General features: G+C 51.5%; 9 protein-coding genes across 9 annotated transcripts; 5 read left to right on the top strand and 4 right to left on the bottom strand.

Annotated features, from left to right (window-relative positions):
• Positions 1-235: 235 nt before the first annotated feature.
• N7443_006334 (class II fumarate hydratase) lies at positions 236-2,165 on the top strand (the record flags this gene model as incomplete). Its single annotated transcript, XM_056886390.1, has 6 exons — positions 236-445; positions 500-544; positions 611-648; positions 723-838; positions 897-1,914; positions 1,979-2,165. 6 exons carry the CDS (start codon positions 236-238, stop codon positions 2,163-2,165), a joined length of 1,614 nt encoding a protein of 537 aa, XP_056740039.1.
• A 568-nt stretch (positions 2,166-2,733) lies between these two features.
• On the top strand, positions 2,734-3,364 carry gup1 (glucosamine 6-phosphate N-acetyltransferase; the record flags this gene model as incomplete). The annotated part of the gene is made up of 2 exons (XM_056886389.1): positions 2,734-3,219; positions 3,275-3,364. The coding sequence occupies 2 exons, from the start codon at positions 2,734-2,736 to the stop codon at positions 3,362-3,364; spliced, it is 576 nt and encodes a 191-aa protein (XP_056740038.1).
• Positions 3,365-4,230: 866 nt separating this feature from the next.
• N7443_006332 (60S ribosomal protein eL24) lies at positions 4,231-5,091 on the bottom strand (the record flags this gene model as incomplete). Its single annotated transcript, XM_056886388.1, has 3 exons — positions 4,231-4,506; positions 4,702-4,845; positions 5,041-5,091. 3 exons carry the CDS (start codon positions 5,089-5,091, stop codon positions 4,231-4,233), a joined length of 471 nt encoding a protein of 156 aa, XP_056740037.1.
• A 1,812-nt stretch (positions 5,092-6,903) lies between these two features.
• Positions 6,904-7,525, bottom strand: N7443_006331 (E2 ubiquitin-conjugating protein UBC13; the record flags this gene model as incomplete). Its single annotated transcript, XM_056886387.1, has 4 exons — positions 6,904-7,079; positions 7,131-7,262; positions 7,322-7,410; positions 7,473-7,525. 4 exons carry the CDS (start codon positions 7,523-7,525, stop codon positions 6,904-6,906), a joined length of 450 nt encoding a protein of 149 aa, XP_056740036.1.
• Positions 7,526-7,973: 448 nt separating this feature from the next.
• N7443_006330 (Mtc5p) lies at positions 7,974-12,344 on the top strand (the record flags this gene model as incomplete). Its single annotated transcript, XM_056886386.1, has 2 exons — positions 7,974-11,210; positions 11,274-12,344. The coding sequence occupies 2 exons, from the start codon at positions 7,974-7,976 to the stop codon at positions 12,342-12,344; spliced, it is 4,308 nt and encodes a 1,435-aa protein (XP_056740035.1).
• Positions 12,345-12,895: 551 nt separating this feature from the next.
• N7443_006329 (peroxiredoxin family protein) lies at positions 12,896-13,621 on the bottom strand (the record flags this gene model as incomplete). The annotated part of the gene is made up of 4 exons (XM_056886385.1): positions 12,896-13,075; positions 13,129-13,292; positions 13,358-13,470; positions 13,575-13,621. 4 exons carry the CDS (start codon positions 13,619-13,621, stop codon positions 12,896-12,898), a joined length of 504 nt encoding a protein of 167 aa, XP_056740034.1.
• A 1,262-nt stretch (positions 13,622-14,883) lies between these two features.
• On the top strand, positions 14,884-16,368 carry N7443_006328 (proline dehydrogenase family protein; the record flags this gene model as incomplete). The annotated part of the gene is made up of 2 exons (XM_056886384.1): positions 14,884-15,512; positions 15,564-16,368. The coding sequence occupies 2 exons, from the start codon at positions 14,884-14,886 to the stop codon at positions 16,366-16,368; spliced, it is 1,434 nt and encodes a 477-aa protein (XP_056740033.1).
• Positions 16,369-17,059: 691 nt separating this feature from the next.
• On the bottom strand, positions 17,060-18,957 carry N7443_006327 (L-glutamate gamma-semialdehyde dehydrogenase; the record flags this gene model as incomplete). The annotated part of the gene is made up of 4 exons (XM_056886383.1): positions 17,060-17,232; positions 17,288-18,237; positions 18,290-18,762; positions 18,814-18,957. The coding sequence occupies 4 exons, from the start codon at positions 18,955-18,957 to the stop codon at positions 17,060-17,062; spliced, it is 1,740 nt and encodes a 579-aa protein (XP_056740032.1).
• Positions 18,958-19,287: 330 nt separating this feature from the next.
• On the top strand, positions 19,288-20,164 carry N7443_006326 (uncharacterized protein; the record flags this gene model as incomplete). Its single annotated transcript, XM_056886382.1, has 2 exons — positions 19,288-19,412; positions 19,459-20,164. The coding sequence occupies 2 exons, from the start codon at positions 19,288-19,290 to the stop codon at positions 20,162-20,164; spliced, it is 831 nt and encodes a 276-aa protein (XP_056740031.1).
• Positions 20,165-20,198: the final 34 nt, after the last annotated feature.

Below are 20,198 nucleotides of genomic sequence, written 5' to 3'. Positions count from 1 at the left end.
GGTTACCATACAATACAGTTAATTACCAATAATATCCAGTGTTCCACTTGGACGGCCCGCGTAATTATGTAATGCCGATACCGGGAAGATTCGGCATTGCGAGTCGGAGTCGACTTTCGTTTTTTGTTTTTTTAAGGGAGACAGTCTGCTCTTGACCCCCTTGACCCATCGCGAGTGAAGCCAATTGGCACCTACCTATCATTTTCTGGGTAGTTCAACATCACATATTGCAATCATGAACTCTGCTACCTCCCGAGCCGCGGTGCGCTCTATGGCTACCTTGACACATGCGGCCAGAGCTGCCAACCCCGCAGCCCGCAGCCTTCTGTCGGTTGCTGCTCGCTCTCCGGCTGCTACCCGTGCTCTTAGCTCCAACCGCCAGATCGGACAGTTCCCCCGCCTTCAGACTCTGAACAAGAGAGCCTTCAGCACAACCGTCAACATGGTAGGAGGAGTCGCTGTTTGCGCCTGGAGACACCGCTAATGCTCGACGGTCTAGTCTTCCGCTCCCCGCACTGAGAGCGATGCCTTCGGCGAAATCCAGGTGAGTGAAGTCGCCGGAATCCCCGCTATATTATCCGCAGAAGCTGACTGAGGCCTTTGTGTCTAGGTCCCTGGAGACAAGTACTGGGGTGCCCAGACCCAGCGGTAAGACGACCAGACAATATCATTCGATTGCGATGGAATGCAAGTGCAGAAAGCTGATACAGTGTTGGGAATAGCTCCTTGGGTAACTTCAACATCAACCAGCCCCAGGACCGCATGCCCGCCCCTGTCGTCAAGGCTTTCGGTATCCTCAAGGGTGCTGCCGCTACCGTCAACATGAAGTACGGTCTTGGTATGTGGTGGATTGGCTTGAAACCTTGGAACGAGCCCGGGTTATTAACACGAACTAGATCCCAAGGTTGGCGAGGCCATCAAGCAGGCCGCCGCCGAGGTCGCCGAGGGTAAGCTGTTGGACCACTTCCCTCTGGTCGTCTGGCAGACCGGCTCTGGTACCCAGTCCAACATGAACTCGAACGAGGTCATCTCCAACCGCGCCATTGAGATCCTGGGCGGCACCATGGGCACCAAGAAGCCCGTTCACCCTAACGACCACGTTAACATGTCGGCCTCCTCCAACGACTCCTTCCCCACCGTCATGCACATTGCCGCCGTTGTCGAGCTCGAGAACACCCTCCTGCCCTCCCTCAAGGCCCTCCGCAACGCCCTGCAGGAGAAGGTCGAGAAGTTCGACCACATTATTAAGATTGGCCGTACCCACTTGCAGGATGCCACTCCCCTCACTCTGGGCCAGGAGTTCTCCGGATACGTCGCCCAGCTTGACCGCAACGTCGAGCGCGTCGAGGCCAGCATCCCCCACCTGCGCTTCCTCGCCCAGGGTGGTACCGCCGTCGGTACCGGTCTGAACACCTTCAAGGGCTTCGACGAGGCCGTTGCCGCCGAGATCTCCAAGATGACCGGCACCGAGTTCAAGACCGCACCCAACAAGTTCGAGGTTCTAGCCGCTCACGACTCCATTGTCGAGGCCTCCGGCTCCCTGAACACCCTTGCCGGCTCTCTCTTCAAGATCGCTCAAGATGTCCGCTACCTCGGCTCTGGTCCCCGCTGCGGTCTCGGCGAGCTGAGTCTCCCCGAGAACGAGCCCGGTTCTTCCATCATGCCTGGCAAGGTTAACCCCACCCAGTGCGAGTCCCTCACCATGGTCTGCGCCCAGGTTATGGGTAACCACGTCGCCGCTACCATTGGTGGCATGAACGGCCAATTCGAGCTGAACGTCTTCAAGCCCGTCATGATCCGCAACCTGCTCCACAGTGTGCGCATCCTGTCTGACGGCATGGACAGCTTCCGTAGCCACCTTGTGGACGGCCTGCAGGCTAACGAGGAGCGTATCAACACTCTTCTGCACGAAAGGTATGGATCTAGTTTCTCCCCCTTCCCCCCTTGATTAATGGCAAAACGCTAACCCGCTACTTAGTCTGATGCTCGTGACCTGCCTGAACCCCGTCATTGGCTACGACATGGCCTCCAAGGTGGCCAAGAACGCCCACAAGAAGGGCCTCACCCTGAAGGAGAGCGCTATGGAGCTCAAGGCTCTGAGCTCCGAGGAGTTCGACAAGTACGTCCGCCCCGAGCTGATGCTTGCTCCCAAGGAGTTCAAATGAATGGAGCAGCAATGCTGTCTCCCCTGTGCTACTATAGACAAGTCCCGATAGGGTCTGTATACTGAAACCATCTTTGTATTATGCTGGCTCTGCGGATCCCTCGTAGCGGGGCTATTTTTGGCCACGTTATAAATAGCACCCCCGGTCGGCCCTAACAACGAGGCTTGTAGAGATCGGAGATACCGATATGAAGTAGTTCATTATTGTATTTTCTTTTTGCAGAAGAACAAGAATATGCGACGCAAGAATCCACCCTAACCCGCCTGGGCACACTGGCATGGAGGGCGTATAAATAGTCAACGCAGAAATCAGGGGTGTCTCACCTGGCGGAACCGTGGACCGCACTTGTTGATCCGATCGTTTTTTCTCCTTTCAATTACTTCCTTTCGCCCTGGCTCAATCTCAAGTTCATCCTCCTCAATCCTCAATCTTCAGACCTTATTAAGATACTTTAAGACCATCACACTCGTTGATCTCCCTTGCGCTCGAACCCCGCCATTCGCCCCCTCATCAACACGGAAAGCTACTCTCTCTCTTCAACCCTCACCCCTCAAATCAACATTACACAATGGCCGCCCCCGCCATCTCTACAGCTGCTATCGACACCAAGCCCATTATGAACTCCACAGTCACCTCCATTGACCTTGAAGACGGCCCCCTCTTCCCCGCCTCCCTCATCTCCCCCGAAATCATCTCCGTCCTGCCAACAGACTACACCATCCGCCCGATCCTGCGCTCTGATTTCAACCGAGGCTACCTGGACGTTCTGCGGGTGCTGACGACCGTCGGCGATATCAGCGAGGAGGCATGGAACAAGCGCTTCGACTGGATTCGCTCCCGTAACGACGAGTACTACCTACTCGTTGTGTGCGACGGCGAGGACCGTGTCGTTGGCACCGGGTCTTTGATTGTCGAGCGCAAGTTTATTCACTCACTTGGCATGGTTGGGCACATTGAGGATATTGCCGTTGAGAAGAACCAGCAGGGCAAGAAGCTGGGATTGCGCATTATTCAGGCGTTGGATTACGTCGCTGCTCAGGTTGGCTGCTATAAGGTATGTTTCTGTCCTGTGCTTGGGATCTTCTAGTGCATGTGCTGATTATTTGCAGAGCATTCTCGACTGCTCCGAGGCCAACGAGGGCTTCTATGTCAAGTGTGGCTTCAAGCGTGCTGGTTTGGAGATGGCTCACTACTATTGAATCGGGCTTCTAGTATTATATTTGTTTCTGTTTTTTTTTTTTGATCCGGTTGTTTGACCGGTCGGTCTGGCGTTCTGGTCATTCGGATGATCTGGATATGTGTCTCTTTGCAAGACACAGTCATACATGTGGAAAAATCATAGAATTTGCCCTTTATGCTGGTGAACTGCGCCGTGCATGGTGACATCAGAAGCAATCCTGATATCGACTAAGCACTTTACCATTGGTCGCAGCTGTGCCAGGCTGACGGCGATCTCGAGAGATGGGGGCATCTTGAGCTGGGCACTTCGGTTCTAAGGACCATTGTTTGTATCATAAGCGTTTCATTTTGTTTCATTTTGTGGTCGCAAGACAGCATTCAATCTTCGGTCTTTATGGTCGATAATTAGGAGGACGGCTAAGAGGATGCATAGACGTACCGCAATCCAACTAGTACAAATATTCTGCCACAATTACCATTACAAGTTCACTACCCACGTAGAATTCTTCAATCAAGGCTACAGGCCAAGATGTTGAAAGACGTAGTTCGGGATTGATATACTTTGCGTATATCGCACGTGGAAGGCCTATGGTATAAGCATACCCAGGCGATGTCCATAGTCCAGTCCACACGGAAAGATAAGAACTTCACTGAGAAATACTCAACGGCTTATGGTAGTTGCCAATTAGTTGCCCAAGGCAGAGAAGAGAGACAAATTCATGCGTAGAGGTATTTTGTTGATTCCTTTGTTCCCATTTTTTCTGCATCGCATTGTATTGCATAAAAGTGTTTCAGAAACAAGTTAATGACCCGAGGCCGGTCCCCGTAAGTTCCATCATATCGCAACCGTCACACAAACACCTCAATTCCCAACCAGATATCGAATTTAGCGGGACTTGGCGGCGACCTTGGGGGCGGAGCCCTTAGCACCCTGCTTGGAGATGGGCTTAGCACCACCCTTGGCGGCGTTCTTGGCCTTCTCGGCCTTCTTCTTGGCCTCGTTGACGGACTTCTTGTCCTTGGCGTCCTTGATGGCCTGCTTGCGGGCGGCCTCACGAGCCTCGGGGCGGACGGCACGGCGCTCCTTGATCTGCTCAAGGGAGGCACCAACGATAGCACGCTGGTGCTTCACAACACGGCGGGTACGCTTCTTGGCAACTTCCTGTAAATCCCAAACGTAGTCAGCAATCCGTCTTAAAAGATACGTCATTCCTTGTGTGGCATCTTGGTTCATCCTCTTATTCCACCTTTCCGAGTATCGAAGTGTCGTTGAAGGCCATTCGAACCCGAAAAGGCAGCCTTGGTATTCCCCCACCACACAATCCATCAAAATTCAAGGGAGCAACGCGTGACCGACCTCAGAGATACCCTTGCGGTGCTGGCGACGGTAGAGGACAGTCCAAGCTATCCGGCGAGGGTTCTTGCGCTGAAGGAAGAGCGACTCGGACTTTCCATTTTGGAAGCGGAAGATCTTGCTGTCGCCACGGATGTACAGCTTACCCTATTGACACCAAAAAAGACAAAATTAGCACCCGAGTCATTCAAAACAAAGTGTTGTGTGCGCAAATATTCCAAGCGATCGTGGGGACGTGTCGAGAGGGTAGGTAGTGGTTGAATCGCGATGTGGTGATGATGTCGTTGATTCCGCACAAATCCTCCTCTCGCACACGTAAATCGACGGGGATGGAGAACGCACCTTGCCAGGGTAGATCTTCTGGCCGCTGAAGGAGTCGTCGTAGGTACGCATCTTGACGGGTGATGCGCTGACGAGGTGTCGATTGGCGTTGGGTGATGTTCGAAAATCGGGGATCGCGATGGTCTCGTTGCTGGGTCCAATTGTGGTGCGCCTCGCTAAAGTGCGACACGTGATCCGCTCTGCCCTTTGCGGACTATCACCACATGATTTGACTCGGAGGGGCTTATCGTGACACTAGTACTCTTTGGGACATATGATGATTAATTTTCTGGTCGTGGACGAGAACTTCATAATTTCTCCATCTTTTCCTGATTCAATTTAAACCTTTCGACTCACAGAGACCAAAGCTATTATCGTGAGAGATCCAAGTTTTCAAATCTGCAGAAACTTATACTATTTTGCCGGTTTACACTCAGCATACCAAAAGGGTTAAGTTCTAACTTGAAAGAGACATCATAGACGGGTCATAGTTCGATAGGAAGCCAGTCTACTTAGGATATCCAGAGCTATTCCCTCAATATATGATTTGCGTGGCTACGAGTTCCGCCGATGTTCGCGACATCCTCTGGTTGTAAGCACTTTCTGCTTCATCTATCTTACAGTTTAGTCAATCGAAATCTGTCAATCTAGATATCCTTTGATGGAAGACAAGTCTCACTAACTTTAAGCTCAAGATTACTGAGTTTCTGATCTACTTTCGACATGTACCGGATAGTCAAGTCAGACCCCAAAAGGATGAACGGATCATGGTTGATTAGGAAGCCTACCTGAGTGTCAGAACATGCGCTCAAATGCTATTCTTCTGCCTTGTCAGAATCACCTTCAGTTGGAATAATCCTTTTGAACAGAGCCGGAACCCTGAAGAATGATGTTTTATGAATTAAGTTACATCACTTTTGTTGCAGCTTTACCACGGCCTGCCTTGGACGCTTCGCAGACACGGAAGAGGCCATGCGGTTGACAACCTTGTTTCTCCTGGCAAACTTCAACTCGTTTCTTTTTTCCATATAGCCGACCCAATTCATCATGTAAGCAACCCAGCACCCAGATGCAATACCTCCTGTTATATGCTGCTCTTACTTGATCAAAGTGCCCGTGGCCGCATTTATGTTCGCTAGGATCTACGTACGTTTCCTTGAAGCCCGAAGCCCGAAGACTTTGGCTTACTGACCGACATTTCACTAGATTTGGCCAGATGAAGAGGGTCTGGCCGCGGAGAAGCCCCAGATAAAGCCACCAGAGCAAAAGGTAAAGGATATCGGACCACGTACTAGCTTTACCAGCCTTTAATAGCTCATTTTACCAGTGACCCTCGGCTAAAGGTGTATGATGAGCATCTAATTCTTATGTTTCTTCTCATGACGCTCTAGAAACACATGCTCGCTACACTGACTTATGGTTTACATGCTTGAAAGTTTCATTCATTCATGATCAAGCTTTACCTTTTGTATCTTTTGATTTTTCGTCCCATCTTTGCTAAAAATGAAACACTTGATTGTCAATTGTCCATTGGAAAATGAACGTTTCCATTCCACCTACAGAACAAAACAGACTTTCTAATCAACTCAAAGGCTTTATAGATGTCGAGCATTGATCTTCTAAAGGCCAAAAAGTAGACCAAAAATGTATCTCAGCAGCTGATACCTCGCCAAAGGCAGGTCACAATGATATAACTTCAGATAACACAGCGGAGTCTATGCAAAGTTCTCCGAGTCTGCATAAGCCATTGCAATCAAAATGGATGAATGTCGCGTAGTTGGTTTCACGCTCAAAAACAAAAGAAGTCCGCCTGCCCCAAGGGCCTCAACTTATCGAATGGCCGTCTCTCTCTTTTTCTCATGGTCACATCATATTTAGTCATACTCAGGTCATGGCATGTGTCCGGGTCCACTCCTTGGCGGTCTGAATCGCGGCAGGCTCGTCGTCCTTCCAGCGCTGAGCGACATCATTGGCAAGAGGGTCATCGGGGTTCGGCGCTCCAAGGAGGGCTTGGATTGAAAGCAGGATAGTGCGGATCTGGAGGGCGGGAGACCAGTTATCTGATGCGATGTTAGACGTGCAAATATATCTCAAAGGCTATTTTGTATTACTCTTCAGGACATCCAGGCAAATACGGCCAAGGCGATCGATGTTGGGGTGATAGATCTTGGTCAAGAAGCGGATCTTGGGAGGTGTCATGGGATAATCGTCGGGAAGAAAGAGCTCAAGACGGAAGATTCCACCTAGTGTGCAGAGTGTTGGTTATTTAGGACAAAAGTGAGACTTTTGAGATAGTGCATACCCTCGTATGGGGATTGAGCGGGGCCATGAATCGAGACATCGAAATACCGCAGATTATCTTCATGGGGAACAGCATTGATACCGGGGACCCTACGCGTCGCGAAACCCATTATTAGCAAAGGCTCAACTCGGTGACAGGTATGGTCTCTTACGGTTCCGCCATGAGGCGCTCCGTCTCCTTGATAATGCGTTTTGGCAAGGCCATATCGATTGCTTATCGGTGTATAGTCGGTGGGTATGGATCGGCGTCGAAGGACTGAGAGAAATGTGGCAGGAAAGACGAGCACCAGCGTCAATTCCAAAGACCCTTACAGCGAACGTGGAGGTAAATTTGAAGACGAAGCAGCCGGCAATCGACGCAACTTGCCGAGGGGCACTTGCATCGCGGGGCTCTGCCGCCGTCCGTACGTCTCACGTGATCTGCGCCTCATCAACCAGCCACATCAAGGTGCACCGCCACAGCCATTGCTCTCCGCGTTATCGCAGCTCCCCCTCCGGCACGCGACGAGCTGATACCCTGCAGGGACCCTATCGCGGACGAAACTCACCATGGGCGCATTCGCTATACACCAGCCCCCATATATTGCATGAGTTTTTAACTTTACGACTTCCGCCAAGGCCCCGATTGGCCCAGTGAGGCCATCACCGTCAATATGTCGAGCTCCATGGGACCCCGGCCGCTGACGTCGGCCTTCGAAAGCCCGACGTTCGATGAAGACAGCTCTTTCCATGTGGAACAACCGGTCGGGTCGATGTCCATATCGCCGTGTGGACGAGATGTGGTGCTGGCATCGAAGGAAGGTCTCCATGTCATCGACTTGGATTCCCCATATTCTCCACCTCGTTATCTCCCTCACCATACGCCATGGGAGGTGGCGGATGTGCAATGGTCGCCATTCGCGGCACGCGACTACTGGGTTGTAAGCACATCCAACCAGAAAGCGCTAGTGTGGAATCTGGCCATGAAGACATGGCAGAACTCCATTGAATTCGTGCTGCATGCCCACTCGCGAGCAATTACCGATATCAATTTCAACGCATTTCATCCCGATATTCTTGCAACTTGCGCCGTGGACAGCTTCGTGCACTGCTGGGATTTGCGTACGCCCTCACGCCCGGTGATTTCATTCTCCGACTGGTTTACCGGTGCAACCCAGGTTAAGTGGAATCGACAAGATCCTCATGTTGTTGCTAGTTCGCATGACCGCTTTCTTCGGATCTGGGATGACCGCATGGGCGCGTATCCAATTCGATCTATTGAAGCTCACGACACGAAGATCTATGGTGTTGATTGGAACCGTGTCCGACGAGGCGCCGTGGCAACCTGTTCGCTCGACAAGACCATAAAATTCTGGGATTATACTTCTGACACCGAAATTCCCGAGAAACTGATCCGAACACCATTTCCCGTTTGGCGAGCCAGAAACACGCCCTTTGGATGGGGAGTGTTGGCCATGCCACAGAGAGGGAACAGCGATTTACATCTCTATAGCCGAAGAGCTGGCGATGGCTCCAACCCTGATGATGACCTGCCTTTAGTTCACAGTTTCCCTGGCCACAAAGGTCAAGTAAAAGAGTTCCTTTGGAGAGCACGCGGAGGGATCGATGACGGAGTCGACCACCGGGACTTCCAGTTAGTGACATGGGGAACTGACAGAGAACTTCGTCTGCATCGAGTGGACCCACAAATCTTGGAGGGCGTTGGTTACGAAAAGGGAAAGTCTTACATCTCTACTCGCACTGTGACTCGCCTGGGTGCTGTCTATCGAAGCTTTAGAGATGTGAACTCTGACTTAGACCTGGAGGACATTGAGTCTGTGTCTTCGGTCAACCGCCTCAAACCAAGCACTAATTACCCCGGCGGGCCAGGGATGAATGCTATTTCGGTTCCCCATGCTCGCGCCTGGACCAAGAGCGGTCATCAGGAGAATGGCATGGGCATGCAACCCCGGTCAAACCTGAGAGCCGATACCAATCCAATCTCCTGGATGCGGGGCGTAAAGATCTCCGGCTGGGATATTGAAACCCTGGGGGATGAAATCAGTCACGTTGGCGATAAGTTCACCAAGGTTGTTTTCGACTCGGTTGACGTGCGGCAGCGGAAAATATCGATATCTTTGAACGGACCTTGGGGTGCAGAAGGTACTTCATTGTTCCTGAAGGTGGACATCAAGTTCCCCGTTAGCTATCCGAAGACCTCGATTCCGACATTCTCGTTTCAGAAGACAGCGGCTGTCACCGATGATCTGACTGCGAAAATAACTGCCGAACTTCGCACAATTGCCGAAACTTATATGTCCCGGAAACGTGGCTGCTTAGAAGGTGTTGTGCGCTACCTACTAGGTGAAAGCACTCTGGAGGATAGCATTGCGTGGATTCTAGGCGAAACTGGCGATCATGTCAAATCACCGGGCAACGGTGATATCGAGGGCGAGTCAAGTGACGAAGATGAAGTTGGTATGACCCAGAGTCAAGAGTTGGGAATGAGCTCCGAGCTGCTCCGACCAGTCAATGCCAATGTGATGGTGCCCGTGGCCAAAGGATGCGGTGCGCTGTGGGCAAACGACGGCCGTTTGGTGTGCTTCTTCCCGCCGAAGAAGGACAAGTCTACAGCTCTCTTCGACAATATCGGATTCAAAGAAATGAGCAGATTGTCGAGAAGCGACAAGGTCTTTGAAGGCTTCGGGCGCCTGCAGACCAGCTCCCCAGGACCGCGCATGACCGGTACAATCACGAGCACAGATGACGGCGCATCCGATTACTCTGACGATTCGTACTCCGAGACTTCCAGCTCTTCAGGTTCGTCTGCCGATATTCTCTCCGGGCTACCGGCTCGATTCCAGCCGCCGCAGACGTGGCGTAGCGCTGGTAGTATCGGCATCTATCGCCCCCGGTCTACGGATCATTCTCAGCGTTCGACTGCCGGGGCTGCCACGGCTAAATCAGCCGATACCACAAAAAACGTGGTTTCTATTCATGACTTGAGTGACATGCTACCGGTGAAGCGTGATCTTGCCAGCAAATATCGCATCTGCGGGAAAGGAACTGATGTTTGCGCTCATAATGCCGCCGTTGCCATCGACGCTGGATGTTACGAGTTGGCTCAAATATGGGGCCTTATCAAACTTATTCTGCATGTTCGAAAGAAACCCGGCTCTCCACCTCAGCCGATGATGGGACCGAAACATCTGTTGAAAGAAGAAGGCATGGATTCGAGCCAAGTTCTTGGAGTCGGACCCTACAAGGACATAGCTGGTAGTATCATTCGCTGGGGAGATCATCCCCTCGGCAGCCATTGGCTTGTGCCTGCCCTCTTCGAGCATTTTGAGCGCATCGGTGATGTTCAAATGATTGCAATGCTCTCGTGTGTGCTCCTGGAAGCCAACCACGAAGGGCGACCAGAGCAAATGCAACATATTTCCTCCGATCAACGGGCTTTCTCTGTTGAAGCATCGTCAATTGCGTCGACAGTTCAGAACAAGCCGCGGTCGCAACCAACGTCGCAGTCACAATCGCAGCTCACAACTCCTGCTTCATCTGTTCCAAGAGATCCTACTTCTATGCCCCATACGTCGGCGCGATCATCGAGCGAAATCTGGCGCGTTGATTCTACACCTCCATATTCAACCGGAACAACGCCGCCGATCACAACTCGCCCACGAGGCATCACAGCTAATCGAAAGGCTACCAGCCACAATGTGTCTATTGCGGCGTCCCCTGAACAGCAATCCCAGCCGCGTAGCGGCGGATCTGGATTCGGGTCGGTCTTAGCATCTTCATTATCTCGCTCATTTACATTCGGACCTTCTTCTGCATCACCTCCAGCAAGTGCATTGGCCAAGAAGAAAGCAAATCCTGGCGAGAGCCCGAGCGTGGGAACCATGCAATTGGTATGGATTGCAACTCTTTATTTTTTACGAGGCATCTTATTTGCTAATCTTCTAAATATGTAGCCTGTTTCAGACACCGAAAGCGATCAGCCCGTCAAAGCTACAAAGCCGACGTCGAGATTTAAGGTCACCTTCAAGAATAAGAGTGCATTTGATGGCGATGAGACGGCACCAGACTCTCTTCTCGACCGAAACAAAGAATGGCTGTGGCGATCCTATCGTGGCGCGTATGCCGACCTCTTATCGATTTGGGAGCTTCCTGTGCAGCAAAGCGAAGTCCTCAAGATCGGAGCCGTGGCCGATGATGCGGAAGAATTGCATTCGAGTCAGTACTGGAGCAGTCACAGCCACGGCTCCAAGGCGACCGCACTCCCAGAACCTACCATGCCTAGTGAAGCTGGTTTTGGAATCGAAGCCCTCGACTTCCAACGCCACTGCGCTAATTGTGGGCATGCTCTTCAGATGTCAATCTTTGCACCAGCCCTTACCGTGGCCGACTCTCCATCCAAGAATCATAGCGTAACTCCATCCCGCCGTTGCCCCAACTGCAATCCCCGGCAACCGTTGCCTACCAAGCTTCCCTGCGTCATCTGCGGCGAAGTGGTAAACGGAATGTTGGTTCCCTGCCTCAGCTGCGGCCATGTATGCTGCTTTGATTGCCACCGACGCTGGTTCCTCCGATCGGGCGATCAATTCGATCACCCATTCGATGTGGCTGATCTGGCCAATACCCTCCCATGCTGTCCCACTGGATGTGGATGTAACTGCTCTAAGCACATTTCCGTGGAAGTACCCATGCCGGCATGGGAACCTCCTTCTTCTCATGTTAAACATCAGATCCCTAGAAGCCCCCATCGGAGCTACTCATACGAGAAACGTCACCGCCGGCGCCAATCTGAACCCGCTGGCCCTGAAAACTCGGGCCGGGCTAGTCGGAGCGGAACGGGAGGTACGAATACGCCCAAAAACGGGGTTGGCCAGAATGAAGAAGATTTGGATTTGTGGCAAACATCTTCACCTTTTGCGTCTCTTGCGCGGGGCATGGGCGGCGGCCTGAGCCAAGGCCTGCGCACGAAAGATGACCGCAGAAAGAACAGTCGCTCCGTGGCGCTAGCGGTACCCAAGCGCAAATGATCTTTCTATTTGGACGGTGTTACTGCTTTACTCGACTTTACCTTGATATCCACTGTGTGTTTTTGTTCTACCGTGTTTTATATATATTGTTCGATACCATTTCGCGATGTACAACAGTGACTTCATTCGATTCGATCCAATCTTCCAATCCGGCCTTGAGTCGAGGATCCATAATATACTCCGCAATCAGCGGATCCCTGATGCTCGCCCACGAATCTGCGAGTCGTCAAAGCCGCTTACGCTGATCTCCACCATCCGAGATCTGGAGACATTTAGACGTTAGCGTTAGACGTTAGATCAAAGCACAGTTGAGCATTGACCTCCGCGGCAACAGTCCACACCCAGCCCCGCCAATCATAACCCCGGGTCCCTGGCACTAACGAGGACGTTGTAAACTGAACTATGAAATATCTACGATGTGTATCGAATGTATTTGTCATGGCTTCATTAGGATTTATTCCTCTATGTCAGACAAGAGCCCAAGGGCGATCTAGTATCTAATTCTACCCCTGAATCATTGCGCCGTCTAATCCCTTTCGTAAGGTTCAAGCTTACAGCTGCTTGAGAACGCTGGCGGCGGAGGACAGGTCGAGGGAGTTCTTAGCGACCTCCTTGGCAGCGTAGGTGACCTTGCCGTGGTCAATGATGATCACGTAGCGGTAGGTGCGGCCCTCCTCGTCAGCCCAGCCAATGGACTTGGAGAACTTGGCCTCGGGGTCGGAAAGGAACAGCTAGAACACAATTAGCGGGTGAATTGATCCAGAAGAACGGATTGTGGACATACAATGTCGTCGCCGGTGACACCGTTGGCCTTGCCCCAGGCGCTCATGACGTAAGCATCGTTGTAGGCGAGGACGGCGACCTGGTCGACACCCTTGGCGCGGAGCTCGGGGAGCTTAGCGATGTACTCGGGGACGTGGTTGGCGGAGCAGACAGGAGTGAAGGCACCTGCAGGTTGAGTGGCGGTCAGCGAAGGGAATTTTCGGGGGAAAAAAAAACAAGCGGTGACGAACCGGGAAGAGCGAAGAGGATGACCTTCTTGTCAGCCCACTTGGCGGAGGCGTTGTAGTTGATGGGGATACCGCAGGAAGTGATGGATCCAGCCTCCTCAGACCAGGGGATGTAGCTGTGAGAGGAAATTGGGTTAGTATTGTTGTTATCACAGGGAGGGGCCACGATGATGGTGGGTTGATGAAGGGACGCGGGAGAAAAAAAAAAACTTTCACATACGAGAACACGACGTCCGAGGGGAAGCTGTCACCGGCCTTGAGAGACATGGTTACGATTGAGTATGAGAAATTTGGGAGAGGGAATAGAAGTAGAGGAGTTGAAGAAGTTAAGAAGTTAGAGATAAGAGAGATTGAGTTCTAAGGGGAAGGTGGCGGTTTTAAGCGGCCAGCGGCGCTTACACATATCGGCCCATCGGGATCACCCATCTGATGGAAAGGTGGGAACATGGGCCTTATCCATGAGGTGATCCGATGCAGAAAGATACCGAACCGCATGGATTAGCAAGATGGACCGCCCGAGAACTGCCCCGCTGACTTATCAGTACCTTTTTAGCGCCGTTTGGTGCCTGATAGTGGCGGGGCTTGAGTGCCTTGGTGCCTGAGTGCCTCATTCATGACATCAGCCAAGTCCCGTGACCGCTGACTGGCCGGTGGCGTTGTCCTGATCGGGAAGTGTGTGCCTGGGGGCACAGGAGTCAAATCCCGATACGAGTCCCGACATCGGTGACCGTTTGAATAAGCATCAGTTCTTCGACCTAGAGACCTTGATCGATATTAATCAGAGGGCGAGACTCGAATTGCTGACCAGTCAGATTTTGAAACGTAGGAAGCTTCTTCCACTATCATAGTCCTGGGTCTCTCTTGATCGTAAAATGGTGTTCATGATAGGTATCTTGTCAGGCATCTTGGCAGACATCTGCTCCAATCTCTCTAGATATCGTTAGGCTTATTTTTAGGGACGTTTCTTTGATGATTGAAGGCATGACTATCATCGACCCCTTTGACCGAGTCGGCGCGGATGTCTCGAAGTATACACGGCCATGTCTCCAAGGCGGGGGCCACTAAGCAATACCTTCTGCCTTACCCCCAACAACTCACACGATATTGAGGTAGCGGCTTCCTTTCTAATCCGATTTCATTCTTGTCATGACACATAGAACCCCAGCCTACCGGCAGCATGGCCGATTGACCCTTCCGTTCGCCCAATACCCTACGACCGGGCGGCCTCCCGAGCACGCATCTAGATGCGCAACCCTTGGATTAGATCTCCTTATCGGGTTCAATAATGCTAGTGGAGGGGTAAAAAGGGTAACACGGCATTCGGAACCCCCGAAGTCTGATAGGCTTGCTTTGAGAGCCAGTCGGGCATTGGCCCGGTAGTGTACAGTCAAGATAATGAGATCTACTAATCATGGTTGATATCGCGGGGTCATGTCCTGGCGGGGCAGAGCGATAAATAAAGTCGCCGTTCTTGCTATAGGGATGACTTCAAGGCCGAAAACTTGCACACTTGATTGACTTATCGAACAATGACTCTTTGGGTTACTGGAAAGGGCCCAAGCCATGGTGTGGGTGATGTGCTCGCTGCATCATGGAATGGACTCTCAAGGCAAGCTCCTAAGGGTTCAAAGGCGCGGCGCTGTACATCTACTCTACAAGCTACTGCACAGAGCGTTCAACGACCTGCTGCACCGCTCCCACCACTCGCCGCTCTTCCCACAAAAGTCCTTCTCAGATCTCTTTTGGTTGCTACCATCTCATCAAAACCGCTCCTCCTTCGCTCGTCACTAGGGGCAATTTCCATGTTCTCCAAGCCTAACCGAGGCTTCCTGCTGAATGTGGACCGCAATCCTATCTTGCACGGCATCTTGAAGAAGACATTCTATGAGCAGTTCTGTGCCGGAGAGAATGGGAAAGAGACCAAGGCCACGATAAAAGAGTTGAAGGATATGGGATTCCGAGGTGTCATTATGACTTATGCCAAAGAGACTGTCTTTGACCACAAGACCAATACCGAGCAGGGACTTGGTGTTGCTGCTCTGGAAAAGGGCCAGGAGTTAGATCCCGCCTTGGCTCGATGTGCCACTATCGAATCATGGAGAAAAGGAACAATGGAGACCGTTGAGCAATTAGAAGATGGAGATTACCTCGCTGTGAAGTATGATCTATCCCATTCCCTTGTTATGCATCTGCGCTAACATCCCACCAGACTAACCGGGGCTGGTTCTTCGGTCACCAAAGCATTTTCCGCCGGAGAACTACCACCTCAACAAATGCTAGACGTACTGGATGAAATGTGCACCCGATGCAAAGAACGCAACGTGCGAATCCTCGTCGATGGCGAATCTCAGCACTTTCAACGGGGCATCCTTCGCGTCACCCTCGACCTGATGCGCAAATACAACCGTGATGGTTATGCCCTCGTCTACAATTCTTACCAAGCATACCTCAAAAGCACATCCGACACCTTAGCCAAGCACCTAGCTGCGGCCCAAATTGAAGGCTTCACACTCGGTCTTAAACTCGTCCGCGGTGCCTACATGGCATCGGATGAACGCTCATTGATTCACGACACAAAGGAAGACACAGATCATGCATACAACACTATCTCCCAAGGTGCACTGAAACAAACCATCGGCGAATTCGGCACCTCTAAGCTCTTCCCTTCTACAAATCTCTTCCTTGCGAGTCACAACAGGGAAAGTGTCATGGCTGCCCATCAACTCCATAAGCAGCGCCTCGCTGCTGGCTTACCTACCGTGCCTGTCGGCTTCGCCCAATTGCATGGAATGTCCGATGAAGTGAGCTTCTCACTCCTGGCACTCAAAGGGAATGATGGTACACCCGAGGTCTATAAGTGTTCTACATGGGGCGGCATGGGTGAATGTCTAGCATATCTTTTGCGGAGGGCGATTGAGAATCGGGACGCAGTGCTGCGCACGACTGATGAGTACAATGCACTTAAGGCGGAGTTCAGGCGCAGACTGAAGGCGGTGTTTTCGCTTTCCACTTAGAGATGGGTAGTGTAACCCTTGAGTTTAACAAGAGATCAATGCTATTTTTTGGCTGTGCACTTTTTTCCAGTTCCGTTCTTTGAGTTGCGTAGTACTGGTTGGGTGTTTGCGGGGAATCTGCCGGGGGGAGATTCAGCTGATCAACGGGAGCCCTCCCGAGTGGCGAGCGCATTCTGGGTCTAAAGTTGAATTCTAATTATTGGCATTGTGGGGAATGTGTTTCCTATTTTGGATAGCTAATACGCTTATTCCGACATTGTGAGATAAGGATGATGCAACTGATCTCTAGTCTGCTCCTGGTCAATTGATTGGATAATGGAAGGCGCCTTTGAAAAACGCACTCGCAGATTCCATTTCACCCTTGCCAATTCAACGATGAATTGTACCTAGATTGTTTGTTCTTGTCGATCACAGGCTTTAACCGATCTTTTATCAATAGACACATTACATCTAATATTCCTCGCCCTCACGGTCTGTGCCCACAAAAGGCTCTCTCAAGTGAGGGACTATGTTTGTTTACATAATATGTTAAGGTATAGAGGCAAGCGTTGGATTGTAGTCTTCCTATTAGTCTTTGCAACTACTAGTCTACAGAAGGGGGAAATATATGGCAATGAAGATGTCAATATCATTTTGAAACAATCAGAAGAACCTGAAAGATACACGCCAACTTCTATAGTAGTCTTATAAGCTAGTGGTTGCTGGGGTATGTGAAGCCGTGCTGAGGGAAGAACTCTTCCTTGATCAAACGAGGGCTGGTAAAGCGACGGAGAACGTCCGAGCTGCCAGCCTTGTCGTTGGTTCCACTGGCACGAGAACCACCGAAAGACTGCTGCCCGATGAGAGCAGCCGTTGTCTTGCAATCTTAAGAAATGGTCAGTTTCTGCAGCTATAACTAGAGCAAATTGTGGGAGCTCACTGATATAGAAGTTTCCTGCAGAGTAGCGAAGAGCATCTTCAGCCTCGCGGATTGCACGGCGGTCCTGGGCAAAGACAGCGCCAGTCAAAGCAAAGCCACCTCCAGCCTCATCGACCTTCTTCAAAGTGGAAGACCACTCGGCGTCGGGGTAGACGTAGACCGCCAATACGGGGCCGAAGATCTCTTCGTTGAACAACTTGTGGTCGGGGGCGTCAATCTGGTAAACAGTTGGGTTCACATAGAAGCCAACGGAGTCGTCATAAGTACCACCGGCAATGAGTTTCAGGGAAGAGTCCTTGTTGCTTTTGTCGATGATGGACTTGATCCTGTCAAATGACCGACGGTGAATCACAGGACCCATGAAAGCCTCAAGATCTTTATCCGGATTGCCCATGGTAATCTCTTTAACACCAGCCTTCAAGGCAGTGAAGAACTCCTCCGCACGAGACTCGGGGAGATACAACCGTGATGTAGCAGAGCATTTCTGACCCTGATACTCAAACGAACCACGAATAGTGTGGTTGACGGCACTTGGGATATCGGCAGAGGGGTGGACAAGGTGGAAGTTCTTGCCGCTGGTCTCAGCAACCACGCGAGGGAACTCACGGTAGGTTTTCTTCGCAATTCCTTCGCCGATTTTGCCATAGATGGAGCGGAATACATCAGAGGAGCCGATGAAATTCAGACCGGCAAAGTCGCGGTGGGAGAGTGCGACGTCAGTGATAGTCTCAGGGTCTCCGGTCACGAACTGCACCACATTCGGGGGCAGACCTGCCTCAAGCAGGATCTTGTAGACAAGGCTGCTAGCGTAGACATTGGAAGGCGAGGGCTTCCACAGCACCACGTTACCCATCAGAGCAGGTCCGGAGATCAAGTTTCCACCGATGGCAGTGAAGTTGAAAGGCGAGATGGAGTAGACGAATCCTTCAAGGGGTCGGTAATCCAAGCGACTATATCATGAATCAGCTGGCTTTCTTTTTCATGGGATCAAAATCGACTTACCTCCACATTCCATTACTGCCACGGGTCGGCTGTCTCTCAAGGATCTCAGCGGCATAGTTGCAGTTCAATCGGAAGAAATCGGCCAGCTCCGCAGCGGCATCAATCTCTCCCTGCCAGATGTTTTTGCCCTGTCCCAACATGGTTGCCGCAATCAAGTCGTACCGATACTTTCCAGTCACCAGCTCGGCAGCCTTGAGAAAAATCGCAGCTCGGTCAACGAATGGAGTCTCCTCCCAGTCCTTTTTGGCCTCCAAAGCCGACTCAATGGCGGCATTGATCTGCTCTTTGGTTGCGAGAGGGTAGTTGGTGAAGACGGTGCCATGCTCGGCAGGTAAGGGCTGATCCCAGGATTGGGCGCTCTTCTGGGCAACTCCATCAAAGACGATGTTGCTCTGAACGGGTAATTGGGATCGAAGTTTCGTCAAAGCTCCCTCGAGCTTGATGCGCTCTTCGGAGCCTCGCTTGTACGTAGGCTAGTCACTTGTTAATCCAGTAGACTTCATAGTTACGATGGCGAAACGTACGTTGGGTTCGTTTCGGGGGTCTGGAAGGCGGAAAGGCGCTGTAGCCTTACCACGAGCCTGAACCAACGGCCTCGCAAGGTGAAAGTGCGAACGAGGCGCAAAGGATCGCGCTGAGCGCATGCTCATTAGTGTGGAGGTAGACATGGCGATTGTGTGCGGTGATGAAAGCCGTGTCGATGAAGAGACATTTCAACGACAGCTCGCTCTTTATCATGGGACGCCTCGATAATGCATCGGATGGATGGCCGATGAAGCACCGAAATACCCCGCTGTACCCTGAAGCTATGATGCAGATTGCGTGGAGGCGATAGAGCTCCGCTCGGGAGACGCAGCATCGGGAGGCCATCCGATGGTCCAGTTCCCCACGTACGATAACACTTGGAGTAGGTAAACGCAAAGAAAATTAAATCTCTAAGAGCTGATATTCCGAGCAGAGGTTGATGGAAATCACCGAACTCAACAACAATCGAAAGAATGCAGCATAGATCCGAGGAGCGTCAAGGCTGGAACAGCTCTCTCATCAAGCGCCTAGCAGGCGATCTTGGTGCTGCAGCGGTGTCCGCTACATTGGTAGCTCCAGCTGTAACGATTATTGACCGGTAAGTTGTGGAAAATATTCACTGAATGGCCTTTCTGACGTCTCAGGGCACTCGTTGAGAAATCGGCATCGAACCAGCCTCTCATCCGCGGTCTTCGGAAACATGCACTCGCTGCCCTCAAACATCCTGCACGATTTGCCTTTCAATTACCGTTCGGCATCATATGGGCCCTTTATGGAGTAACATTCACGGTCGCGAATGGAGCGGACACAATCAGCCACGAACTTAAAGCGAAGGCGACGGGGCTGATCACATTTCTGTCAACAACATTGGTGAATGTCCCGATGGGAGTGTGGAAGGACATTCGCTTTGCCCAAATATTCGGATCAAATGCCACGGCTGCCGGAGTCACGCGACCTCCGTTGGTGCAAAATCGCAGTGTCGCGCGAGCAGCAACGGCCATCTTTTTACTACGCGATAGTGTGACTATCTTCGGTTCGTTCACACTGGCACCTCGACTGTCAGAGATGATACCAGATGATCTAGCTTCTCACCCACATACAAAGCCCATTATAGCACAGCTGACAGTTCCTGTCCTGACTCAATTGGTTGCAACTCCTCTGCACTTGTTGGGTCTCGATTTGTACATGCGACAGCATCAGGTACCGCTCGTCGATCGAGTAGTGCAATCTCAGAGATATCTAGCTTCGTCGACCGTGGTTAGGTGTATTCGTATCATCCCAGCTTTTGGGTTTGGGTGTCTTGCGAATATAGAGCTACGGTCCTTTTTTCAAAGAAACTTCAAATCCTAAAGAGAATATTACGCAACTGGGACGACCCTTTCTC

Source organism: Penicillium atrosanguineum (genome assembly GCF_028827265.1).
Source record: "Penicillium atrosanguineum strain IBT 20685 chromosome Unknown utg000005l_segment0_segment0, whole genome shotgun sequence".
In the NCBI taxonomy this organism is placed as follows: domain Eukaryota; kingdom Fungi; phylum Ascomycota; class Eurotiomycetes; order Eurotiales; family Aspergillaceae; genus Penicillium; species Penicillium atrosanguineum.
Note: the sequence above shows the minus strand (reverse complement) of the source record. Positions and strands in the feature narration are given on the sequence as shown.